This window comes from Rhinolophus sinicus, linkage group LG06 (genome assembly GCF_036562045.2).
Source record: "Rhinolophus sinicus isolate RSC01 linkage group LG06, ASM3656204v1, whole genome shotgun sequence".
NCBI lineage: Eukaryota > Metazoa > Chordata > Mammalia > Chiroptera > Rhinolophidae > Rhinolophus > Rhinolophus sinicus.
In genome coordinates, this window is record NC_133756.1 from 32,938,889 (window position 1) to 32,952,507 (window position 13,619).

At 35.0% G+C, this 13,619-nt stretch overlaps 1 protein-coding gene across 7 annotated transcripts in view; it reads left to right on the forward strand.

Moving 5' to 3' along the window:
* PDE4B (phosphodiesterase 4B) overlaps window positions 1-13,619 on the forward strand; it is a 564,992-nt gene that overhangs the window by 168,324 nt on the left and 383,049 nt on the right. For 6 of the 7 annotated variants that reach the window (XM_074334882.1, XM_074334883.1, XM_074334879.1 and 3 more), the window contains 2 exons: window positions 1,250-1,362; window positions 8,505-8,743. In XM_074334882.1, the coding sequence (XP_074190983.1) occupies window positions 1,321-1,362; window positions 8,505-8,743 (281 nt within the window). In that variant the 5' untranslated portion in view covers window positions 1,250-1,320. The remainder of the gene's footprint in view (window positions 1-1,249; window positions 1,363-8,504; window positions 8,744-13,619) is intronic. The other variant, XM_074334885.1, reaches the window with a different exon arrangement.

The following is a 13,619-nucleotide window of genomic DNA, read 5'->3' on the forward strand; positions in this document are numbered from 1 at the left end:
CAACCCTGGTTTCCTGGGTGATGGTACGATGCCATTACTTGCTATTCCTAGTCACATAGCTACAATTGCATCACACTCCTAATCTATATATATCTTCATGTTTGAGAAGCAGAGTTTTCAAATCAGGCATTTATTAAGAGTTTGAATGTACAGAGCAAGAAAACCTAGGTGCTTCTTGAGCTCAGCAACAACGCAGGATGTTTTTTATACCAAGATCTCGAGAAACCACCATATGGACTAACACTTCTTAGATTTGATGACTTCTACAGTGTATGTTTTCCACTTCAGTTCTGCAAACTCAGAATTCTTCATATTCTCTTGTAAACTCTTATATGCCTGAACTTGAAATTTGGGCCTGTTTCAGTGGCCTGAGTTTTCATAAACCAGTGACTGGTTTTCCTTGGGAGCTTCTATAACCAAGAAGCACACTTAAATTTTGGTAATATTATTGATGTTGTTTCTGAAGTGGTTGCCAATGACCTACACAAAACAAATGTCATGAACTTCCATGTCTCTGCTTCCAAATGGCCAGGTTTGTATGATTTAAAGCAGGGGATTCTCACTTTTTCTGACTACTGATGGCTGAAATTCTCTGTGATGAATACTTACCTGGGTACTGATACATGTGAAAGGTTTAAACTGACCGTAAAATTGAAATTAGAGGGTCTTTTTTTTTTTTTAATCATGTGTATTTTTTGTATTGGTCTTTTGTATTGGTTTATTTTACTATCTTTTCCTTTTTTGACAATAGTATCAAGGGATCATATTCCTTAAATTCTAAATCTGCTATGTGTTTAGCTGTGTTATCTTGGCCAAATTATTTTTTTGATCCTCTGTTCTCTCATTAGAAAAGAAAAAAGGTGAAAACAATCTCACAGACTGTAATGGGGATCAAATGAACTACTATATGGGAAAGTACTTTTTAAGTATAAAGCTCTTCACAAATACATATTATATTTATATTCTTAATGATCATTGATTATTTGGGAACCCAGTTGTTACAGTGTAGTCTTCTTGTTGTCCTCCCATATAGCGTTGTATTGATTTCTTGGATTTTTGTATTTTGTGAACCTCTTTTCTCACATGTCAGATTAATTGACTTGGTAAATTGTGGTATTTACTTACACACGTACATCGCGTGTAAACATACATTCAAATGTTAGTTTTGCGAATACAAATGAGCCACATATTTGTATTTAACTGAAGATACCCAACAGTTACCTTTTGTGCCTTTTTATCCCCCCTGTAGATCTTAAAAATTGTCAACAAAGCTACACTGAATAACAGTCATCCTAAGAGGGGATATTTTTCATCACTATAATGAAGAAAAGCAGGAGTGTGATGACAGTAACGGCTGATGACGTAAGTTCCAAAAGTCAGAGTTGCCGGATTCCACCCACTTTTTCTCTGTTCAACAAAGAAGTCACTGCGTAATTCTATTCAAAGGGTGGACAAGGTAGTTTAAGACCACTGCTTTGTCACTAGGTGTTTCTGTGTCCCAGACCCAGCAGCATTCTGTGAGGTAGCCTGCAGGAATGCCGCCCTCGCTGCGACTTGGAGATGAGCTCAGCTTGAGCTTTATGGTTTCATTCACAAAACCACCTATCTCTGGTGTAAGCCCACATCCTAACTCTCAGAAATTCCGCTGTCCACACTGCCTGCATTACCTGTTCCCTGATGACTTTCTGCCACATTTTCACACAGGTCTAGCTAAACCTTGAGAGTTACCTCTTGGGGAAGGGTCTTTGACAGTTGCTTGTAAGAAGTTTGTGATATACACACGTTCTAGGTCTTGGCTACTCAAGTGTGGCCCTTAGAGCAGCAGCATTAGCATTACCTGGGTGCCCAAAACAACAAAAGAACAAGACAAACAAATGAGAAACAGAAACTCATAGACACAGATAATAGTTTAGTGGTTGCCAGAGGGTAAGGGAGGCGGGGGGTGGGGGATGGGAGATGAGGGTAAGGGGGATCGAATATATGGTGATGGAAGGAGAACTGACTCTGGGTGATGAACACACAATGGGATTTATAGATGATGTAATACAGAATTGTACACCTGAAATCTATGTAATTTTACTAACAATTGTCACCCCAATAAATTTAATAAAATAAAATTTAAAAAAAAGAAAAAAAAGAAATGCAGAGTCTCAGGCCACACCTCCGATCTAAAGATCAGATTGTATTTTCACAAGATCCCCGGGTGACTAGATATGTACATTATGTTTGAGAATCCCTGCTCCAGGTCATCTGAAGAATTCTGTAAACTCGCTGTCTTCAGAGTTTTGCATCTTCAACAGCTGAGATTAAGTATCTCCTTTGTTTTCCATTAACCCGTCTCCCCATTAGTGTGTCTTTAATTGTCCAGTCTTGACTCAATTTCTGTTTGTAATTGAGCTAAAAATTATATGCCACTAATCAGATGTGCAGAAGGAAGGGAGAGAGGAAAATGAATTTTCATTGTTCTTTCTAATAAATAGCTCATCTTGTTGTTAAGTTCCTATTTCACAGATGGGGGAGGATCTGAGAGGAACTTGAACTTGCAAGTCTATGTCAAAATGGTGTCTTTTGGGTAAAGGCCCAGTCTTTCAGTATTTCTCCCAGTTTTTATGCCTTCCCTTTAATCACATGGCACTGGGCAAAGGACAGACTTAACATGAATTAACATTATAATAATAGATGTGCGGGATTGTCATTTTTCCACTAGTGCTTACTGTTATCTGGTTGAGGAACAGCTCGTTTCCCGAGGTCGTTGGTTGTCAAGTCTCTGCCCTTGCTCCAGTGCTGCTTAGGCATGTGATAGGTGTCCCAGGTGGCGACTGCTCTCAGCATGAGCAGTGCACTTCTCAGTTCACTTCCAGTTTGACCTTCTTCCCCACTGCCTGGGCTCTTCGCCTAACCTCTCAGTGTGGGCTCCAGTTGTTTAAAACCCTCCGCTCTGCTTTCTGGGAGCCCTTCTCTTTGGGCTGTTCAACCCATGGACTCCTGGTTCCTTTGCCTCAGGCCGCAGAAGCCCCTTGGCAGGCACTCGAGGGCTAATTCTCAGCTCCCTTCTGTGTCCTGGGTGGCTTGTGGGAACTTGTAGGACCCACAAATGTAGACTGAGACAGGTGTGCCTCGAGTCTGTTGTCCTCAAAACACACTCCTTTGTCATTGCTCTTCCTACTCTTTTGTGTTGAATCAACCATCTCCTTAGTGCTCTGTTCTCATCACCCGAACAATATTTCCTTTCTTTATTTCCCCCTTTCCTGCTCCTTGACCACAAAGGAACTTCCCTTAATTCATATTCTAAGTTCTCAGAATATGAGAACAGATGGGAAAAGCTACGTTCAGACTTACATGCTCTCCTCAGGGAAACTTCTGGAATTTAGAAATCCTTTTCCTCTTTTAAAAAAAGCTTAGGATTATTTCTTAATACTATTTGTAGACTGTGTGCTCAAAGATTCTATTTTTTGGAAGAATAAAACTAAGCAAAGCATTCTGTCCATAAAAGATGGACAACTATTATTTCTTTTTCATTGCATCCTTCTGGTTATAATCCAGATCCTCCCTGAGGCGTGGTTGCCACAGTCAAAAGATGGGGAAGGTTGCATACAAGAATGTGCAAAAAAAGAATATTAACCCCACCAGAATGGATAATTATTACCGAGATTTGCACTGTCCATGTGGTAGCCACTACCCATGTGTGATTCTTAAGCACTAGTCTGAATGGACATGTGCTAGAAGCATAAAATAGATCTTGGATTTTGAATATATAGTAGTACAAATAGAAAAGAATGTACAATATTTCATTAATAACTTTTGATATAGTTTACATGATGAAATAATAATATTTTGGATATACTAAGCTAAGTAACATTCATTATAAAATTTATTACTAAACGTAATTTTACCTGTTCCTAAAAAAGAACAAAAACAGGTAAAAAACTTTTTAAATGTGGCAACTAGAAAATTTAAAATTATATATTTGGCCTCCATTTGTGGCTTGCACTTTATTTCTAGTAGGCAGTGATGATGTAGAACTTTTTGCTGTGCACCTCAACCTTTTGAGTACAGTGCAAAAGATCATACTAAATGTTACGCAGAGTACCCATTCCCTCACAACAAGAGCAACTTAGCAGACCTTACATTTTATATACCACACTCTTGAAGTAAGTTTTTACCCTTAGGTCTGGGATATTTTATTATATTCTCATTTATTTCCACTCAGCAAATGTTTATTCAATGATTTAAATATTTATCTAATATTAATTTAGCACCTATTACGTGCCAAACACTGGTTAGGTTCTAGCAAGAAATTGCATAGAGTCCTTGCTCCTTTGGAGCTTATATTCCAGAGGAGAAGGCAGAAATAAATAAGTGAATTATAAAACAATTCTAGCTATGATAAGAGCTATACGGAAAGATGAACTTGGTCAGGGACAAAGAATGATTGGATGGAGAGAAGAGAGTGTTTATGGGAAGATAAACAGATGACATACGGACAGAGAACATATGGATATCATGACATATGGACAGAGAAGACCAATGGGCAATGAGGGAGTGAACCCTGTGTAGATCTGGGGTAGGACATTTCTCATAAAGGGAACAGCATGTGCAACGGCCTTTACTGCGTGCAAGACACTATGTTTGGCTCTGTGGGCATACACAAATGAATAACCATGGCTACTGCCTTCGTATACTTGAAGCACACAAATAACTTGGTACAATGAATGACATAGGAATGATATGCATTCAATACTTTGCATTCGTGAACTAAGTTCCAGAAGTGAGGGGTAAATTAAGTGTTATTCAAGTGCTGAACATGAGCAACTAACTATGACTAAAGGGATTACAGAATTGTTTAGAGAGGGGGAGTTGCTGATTTGGGAAAGAGTTGAAAAGGGGAAAATGAGTAGAGATACAAGGAGATATGTGTTTAAGTGACAGACAGAGAAAGGGAGGGAGAGAGAGAGAGATTATATATTTATATATATATATATATATATATATATAACTTATCTCTAGGAAAACTACTCTCATAATCGATAGTAGTTGCCTATGATAAAGCCACATTTTTCAAAGACAAAACTGCTTTTATTATTGTCTCATAGAGTACCATGTCATTTAGTCTTGATGAGGGCCCTAAGTGTCATTTGATGCTTCCCATAATTTCCAATTCTAGTTTCATAAGGTTTGAAAAACTCTGGCCTGTTCTCTAAATTGAATGTGCACAGAAGCACACTAGAAGTCCCAGGAAATACCTAATCTCGTTTTCTCACCATGAGTTTAATCATAAGAATTCAAAAATTGGAACAAGCTCCAAAAATACCTGAAATGCACTCAACAAAAGGCAAAACAAAACAATAGCAAGAACAACAATGCCTTGAGTACTTAGGCACAAATATGCCTCATCCAGACACTTCAGTGGTCCTAACACGGTTAGTTTTGATATGGGGATAGAACAAAGAGCTCCTTTGGTGTCTCCTTCCCTTCCTCCCTGCAACGGTTTCCTACTTAGGTTCAGGATTTCACACTAGCTTTTCGTTTGTGATAACCATTTGGAATTACATTGGAAAAATATTGATTTTTTAAAAATTTATTGGGTGACAATTGTTAGTAAAATTACATAGATTTCAGGTGTACAATTCTGTATAACATCATCTGTAAATCCCATTGTGTGTTCACCACCCAGAGTCAGTTCTCCTTCCATAAATAAAGATGATCCAAGATCATGAGGATAATCCCAAACTGGGTTGTTTCCATTGTAACTATAAAGACATAAGTTGATTTTAGGGACAGCGGTGCATTTTAAAATTTGTGATTTCCAAAGGTAACATTCAAATTCATCTTCCCTTCCCAAAAGTCTTTGTTTTGGTAGGTGGTGTATAGATAGCTGTAGTCAGACAGGTTACAATAGGAAAATAAGCTCAAGATCACAAAATCCGTAATTGAGAATTGACAGAATCAGAGTTTGCCTTTGAGAATGTTAGTACTGTATAAATTATGAATGTAAATTAGAGAGTTTGAGGTAATTATGAATAGTTCTACATGGGTTAATGAGTGTTTGTAAAACAATGTTCGTGTTTCCAGCATTTAATTTAATTTATAAAAAGGTTTTCCTTTATATGCTTTTGTGGCAATGCATTTTCACATTAACAGAGGTCTTTTGAAACAATTCCTTTAACTCAAAGAATGACTTCAAATCTGTAAATTTAAGCCTGTGGGTAAGTCAGTGTGGAAAATATTTTATGGTAGGTGTGATTTTTCAAACAACACATATCAAAAAAGTACCCATTTAGTTCATTTACTACTATCAAACCTAGTTGGTAATATTTCCTTTTTCTAAAAGAGAAAACATATCCAATAACTTTATTAGGAGACTATGGTGATTGGTGATTGAACTAAATAATATGATTATTTTTGTTTTCTGGTACAGTATTTCTTGTATAGTAGGTAAAGTATATACTCAAGACTTGCTTTCCAGATAATCAGCACTTTTATTTAAATTTTATTAGTTTCAGGTGCACAAGACAAAGCAATACTTAGATGTTTATCATTTATATCCCTCACACTGTGTGAACCCCCCACCCCCTATCCACTATCCCTCTGACATCTCACACAGCCATTACATTTCCACTGTCTCTATTCCTAATGCTGTACTCTGCTTCCTGTAACAATATACATACAAATATAGAAATATACATACATATATATTTATATAAAATTATAGTTGGCATTCAGTATTGTTCAGCTTTAGGTGTACTGTGTAAGCACTTTCTTTACATCATGCATATTTGGAGCTAGGCTGATTTATAGTTATGAGTTCTAAATTTTAATTTATTCTTAAATCTCTTTAGGAAGACTTTAGATATTCTCTTTCCTTAACTAGTCTGTAAGTTTTTTGAGAAAGAAACTTATATATAGTGAGCTTTCACCTCAGATTCTTACTTCTAACACACGCACGCACGCGTGTGCATGTTCACACACACACACAGAGACTATAATAAGTGCTAGGCCTACAGTGCATTTAATATAATTACAAGTTACTACACAGTAAAACACTGGACACGTTCTAGAATATTTCAAACTCTGGAATATTCTAGATTGGTTTTTCTTCCTCTTATCAAATAACAGAATCTCAAATAAATAGTATTCCAAAACCATAAGTCAAGCGAAAGAAAATATGATGATATCCCATTTTTAGGTAGTGAGAATAGGGTCCCTGAAAATTATCAGACCTATTCATGTCCATATTTCCATTACCAAAATGTCTTGCATGGATCAGATAAGTATAAATCATTAGAATATAAGTTTTAGGAGAATATTTACTATGTCCTTTTTTTTCCTGTTGTATCTTTCTTAAGTAGCACAATACAAAACTATGATAGGAATGCAACAAATATTTGTTGAATGAACACAGACCCTTAAACTTGAGTTAATTATTCTTATATGAACTAAGACAGGGATGGGTGGAGGAGTGGGGTGCAGAGAATATTTCTGTGTTTAAACCTCAGGAGGTCTAATCTCAGGTTCGCCTAGTTCTGTTCTGAAGTGCTAGTAGGAAGTACCAGTCTGTTCAGGTGAGAGAACTTGGCCTGATGGTAGGGCTTCCATTATTCCCTGTTAAGATAGAGTGGAGAGTGACAATTATTAATATATATTTTAAACTCCAAGTTGCCATCAGTGGCCATTTGTAATGGTATAACATCTTCTGTCTTTGAGCTGATATGAATGGTACACCAGAGCAATTCATTTGGGACCCCCACTCCCAATAGTACCAGGAACTATAGTCACCAAGAGCTATAGAGGAGTGAATAACTCTTGTCACTGGTTATAGCACAGCGCCTTTATCTTCTCACAAGTATTCCCTTCATGTCAGTCAGCATTTGAGCAAATATTGAACGTGGCTGTTCAGCTCAAGACTGGATAAATTATATTCTTCTTTTTCTGAGCTCTGATATAATTTGAATAATAAAAAGAAACAATAATAGTCATTCATAATTCCATAATTGTCAATATCTTGCTGTCCTATGATAAAAAATATTTTTACTTTAGAATTCTAAACAAGAACTTTTATACTTTAGCCAGTATAGTTTGTTCCCATGTTCCAGAATGGGATCATTGATTTCCTAAATATATTTTTAATTATGAGCTTTCATTTTAGAAAATAAAAGAAACAAAGGGAAAGAAAGAAAAGAGAAAAATTTTAAAAAGAGAAAGAAGATAAAAAGCCCTCCAATCCACATGTTATAAATGGTAAACATTATCTACAGTCCTAAAAATCACCAAGAATATGCAACTGATATATTTATTCTAAAAGATGAGAATTAACACCCTCCCTACTCCCCCTTTCTTGTTTTCTCTTAAGCTTTTGACATCAGTGTTAGATTCTAATTGTGAGCTAATGAATCAGGACTTTATGAGTGACAACTTGATTATTTAGATTCTTATTTTACTCTACTGTGCATCATTTTAAACAATTGCATTTTCTTTCTTTTTTTCTTTCCCTGTGGTTCCTCCAGAATGTTAAAGATTATTTTGAATGTAGCTTGAGTAAATCGTACAGTTCTTCTAGTAACACACTTGGGATCGACCTCTGGCGAGGGAGAAGGTGTTGCTCAGGAAACTTACAGCTACCACCACTGTCCCAAAGACAGAGTGAAAGGGCCAGGACTCCCGAGGGTGATGGCATGTCCAGACCGACCACGCTACCTTTGATGACACTTCCAAGCATTGCTATTACAACTGTAAGCCAGGAGTGGTGAGTAGCCTCAAAATTAAATGTCCGTTCTAAGTTTTATTTTCCAATTACTCCAAATATAGTTCACTGTTATTAACTGTTAATTATCTGTGGGATAACTAAGGCTATTGATATTCGGCAATTTGTTTCCCTTTGGGTAGCAAGACGAAGCCTTTTAAACAGTGGAAATTTTCTACCTCTTTAGGTTGCAAGGAGCCTATTGAGGAAGAAATGAGATACATTTTTATTAATGTCAAGGGAAAGAAAAGTCACTGCCTGTGATCTGTTTTGTTTTGTTTTTTAAAGAACTATTTAGTGAGAATCAATGTGTTTTATAATAGTAAAGCAAAATCCTATGAGAGTACCTAAAGGAAAAATATGTGTGTATATACACACACAGATATTCTTATTGCTGTAGTCTTCATATTATTCCTAACTTCTTTTTATTATAATCCCACTTTATTAATCTCAGTTTGTGATTATCTATAAAATAAAGCACTTCATTGTAAATCAAAAGAGGAATGAAAATTGTGCTGTGAGAGATGCTTGGACTATTTTGCAGAGTCTATATTTGAGAAAAAGGCTATTTTAATCGAATGTTGAAAAATTAATCAAATACATATAACCTTAATAGTGTCCTTAAAATTGTGCCATGACTCTGCTTCAAATATGTGTTTTATCATATATTTAATAATTAGCATTTTCTCTTTGTTTCTTTATTGTCTACATAATTTTCAAACATTTTCCAAGAATGGCCTGCTTACATAACATGGAGTATTATCATTAAAATGAAAAATGTTTTCTCAATATTTTATATAATTTTAAATGATAATAATATGGTGCCTTTAAAATTATTTTTGTTCAAATCACTTATTAAGTAGAAGGACTAAACATATTAAATTATTATACAATATCATTTCAGTAAACCATTAAAATCTGTGATTTTTATGATGTGTCATATATCCTTGCCACATGCTGAGCTCTACAGTAGCCCGTATGTGCTCATTGAATGATATAGGACATCTTTTAATGGGTAGTTATCAAATACATTAAGAATTACATTACTGAGACTCCAAGTATCACAGTTGTTAGCATGAAATGGTTCACCAAACAGTCTGTATGTGATAGAGAATCATGTTAACACATTCTAGGGAGAACAGGTTAAAAAATTGTGAAGCACTGAATTACATCTTTTGTTCAGGTGAATTAACATTAGAACACTCATAGCTAATCATTGAAAACTAAAATGAGCGTATTGTTTCGATATTGTTTACTTGATCATATCGCTTCTGTGATTAGTTTCGGTTATGTTTCTGTATAATCACAGATTTGGAGTCTTAAAGATATCTACAGATTTATTTTCAGCAGGTTGACAATGGTATGTATAGTGGGGCCAGTTGTTATTGTTATAGTATTGAAATGCTTCCCAGCAGTTGGTAAATTTATACTTTTCTGAACTCTCTGATGGTCTCTACTACTATCCCAGATGTCTACCCCAGAACTAAATCCAGCAACTAAAAAGGTGATGACTGGCACAGTAGGAGTTCAGTCTTGGCAGGTGTTGGTTGGTGCTGTTTCTGTTAGAATAGTACTCCAAATAAAAAGTGCCTTGCAAAGTTTGAGTTCATTTAACTCTAGGACACTGTAGGAGCTGTGGAGTTGTCCCTCCTATAGAAGTAGAAAATCCAGACTCTGACGTTTGAGACATGCTTGTATACCTCTCTAAGTTGCATGTATTTATCTGCACAAAGAGAACAATTGTATTCACATGATGGACTTTTGTGAGGATTAAATATGGTAGTTTAGTAAAAAGCATGTTAGACAGTCACCAAATGTTAATTTCTCTTCTCTTAATCATTAGCCAATAAATCACTTTGAAAATTAGAAACCATGTCTCAAGTATCAGTAGCTTCATGCTGGGTGTCAGTAGTTTATAGTGAAATAGAGAATTTAGCTATTATCCAGTGAGTTTATATCGTATAGTCAGCTAACACCACATAGTAGTTCATTCATAACATGTCTGCTTTATTTCAAATTATCTGGATACTTTGTAAAGTGTGAGAATAGTCAGTCATTGATTATACTCTCTTCCATATATATGTATATATATATGTATATATACATATATATACATATACATATATATGTATATATTATTATTATTTTGTCTTTCTGGGCTGTATTCTGGTAACTGCTTTTTATTTTTCTTAAAGTTGCTAATTCTCTTTTCAACAATGTCTAATTTGCTGTTAAATCTATCATATTGAATTTTTAGTTTGTATTTTTTATTTGTAGAGTTTGTGTTTATTTACTTTTTAAATATGCCAGGTAATTTTATGTAATTTTCTTTTCATGTGTTAGTTATCTATTGGTGCATAACAAATAGTTTTAAAACTTAGTGGTTTCAAGTAACAAGCATTTATTATCTCAAATTTTCTGTGAATCAGGAATCCAGCTGTGGTTTAGCTGGGTGCCTCCAACTGGGTCTCTCACAAGGCTTGAATCAAATTATTAGCCAGTGTTGCATTCATTTCAAGGCTTGACTGGGTGGGTGGGATCTGCTCCCAAGCTCACTCACATGGTTGTTGATAGGTTCAGGTCCTTGCTGCTTATTGACTGGACACATCAGTTGCCAGACACATGGCCTCTCAGAGCAAGGGGAGAGAGATAGAGCTAGAGATAGATAGATAGATAGATAGATAGATAGATAGATAGATAGATAGATAGATAGATAGATATCTGTCTAGACAGATAGATAGAGAGAGAGATAGATAGATGGGTAGAAATAGAAGGTGAGCAAGATAGAAGTCAAAATCTTTTTACAATGTAATCTTGGAAGTGACGTCATATCTCTTTTACATAGTCTATTCATTAGGTCTAGCCCCCATAAAAAGGGAGGAATTGTGCAAGGGCATGAATACAAGGAGGTGGGCATCACTGGGGGGCCAATTTAGGGTTACCTGCCACATTGCAGATATTTTCAAGCTTTTAAAAGTTTCTTTAAATATAGCAAGAATATTTTTTTTTTACCCAGTTGATCAGTTAAATAATCCTATCAATTGATGTAGAAAAAGTATTTGACAGTGTCCAATACTCATTCCTGATAAAAACTCTCATCAAACTAGAAATAAAGGGGAACTTCCTTAACTTGAAGACCTGTATTTAAAAAAAAAAAAGAAGCAATTGCTAACGTACTTAATAGAAATTAGATGCTTTCTGTCTAAGATCAGGACCAAAGTAAGGATGTCCTGTCTGACCAAACTTATTCAACACTATACTGGACATTCTAGCTAGTGCAATAAGACGAAAAAAGGAAATAAAAAGGATACAGTTTAGAAAGGAAGAAATAGAACAGTCTTCGTTTGCAGATGACATGATTGTCTATGCAAAAATTACCAAGGAATTGACAAAACAAACAAAGAAGAAAACCTCCTGGAACTAATAAATGAGTATTAGCAAAGTTGCAGGTTACAAGGTTAATATATAAGATTGATTGTTTTGCTATACACTGGAAATAAACAGTTGCAATTTGAAATAATAATAATAAATACCAATTACAGTAGCATGTAAACAAATAAAAAAAGGAATATTTAGATATAAATCTAAAAATATGTATAGGATGCATATGCAGAAAACTACAAAATTCTGATAAGAAAATCAAAGAAGTTCTAAATAAATAGGTATACTATGGTCACGGATTAAAAGATTCAAAATTATTAGGATGCAATTTTTCTCAACTTGATTTATAGATTCAAAGCAGTTTTAATCAAAATCCCAGCAACTGGTTTGTACACATTGACAAACTGATTCTAAACTTTATATGAAAAGCAAAAGCTCTAGAAGAGCCAACATAATACTGAAGAAGAAGAAAAAGTTAGAAGGCTCACACTATCTGATTTCAAGACTTACTATAAAGCTACAGTAATCAATATAGCATTATATTGGCAAAAGTATAAATGAATAGATCAAAGGAACAGAATAGAGAGCCCAAAAAAAGACCCATGAAATATAGTTAGTGATCTTTGACAAAAGAGCAAAGGCAATTCAGTCAAGAAAGGACAGTTTTTCCAACAAGTTGTGCTGGAACAATTAGCCATCCATATCCCGACTCCCCCCACAAAAAAAAGAATCTAGATACAAGTCTTACACCTTTCACAAAAATTAACTCAAAATAGGTCGTTGACCAAAATATAAAATGCAAAACTATACAGCTCCTAGAAGATAAAATATAGGAGAACAGCTAGGTGAACTTGGGATTGGCCACAAGTTTTTTGATACAACACCAAAGCATGATCCATAAAGGAAAAAATGGAAAAGTTGGACTTCAGTAAATTAAAAATTTCTCTGTGAAAGACAGTGTTAAGAGAATGAAAAGACAAGCCATGGACTAAGAGAAAACATTTGAAAAACACATATTTGATAATGATCTTGTACCCAAAATATACAAGAAACTTAAAAAATTCTATAATAAGAAAACAAACAATCGAATTGGAATATGGGCCTATGTTTTCAAGAGACAACTAACTAAAGAAAATATGCAGATGGCAAACAAGGATTTGAAAAGATATTCAACATCATTTGCCATTAGAGAACTGCCAATTAAAACAATGAGATACCACTGCACATTTATTAGAATGACTAAAATAATAATAAAAACAATCCTGACAGTACCAATTCCTGGCAAGATTGTAGAGCAGCAAGAACTCTCATTCATTGCTGGTGGTAATGCAAAATGGCACAGCCACTTTGGAAGACAGGCAATTTTTTTATAAAGCTAAACGTAATGTTAATATATGAACTGGCAATCACGTTCCTAGGTATTTATTAAACTTATTTTAAAACTTATATTCATACAGAAACCTGCACAAAAATGTTTATAACAGCTCTATTCAAAATT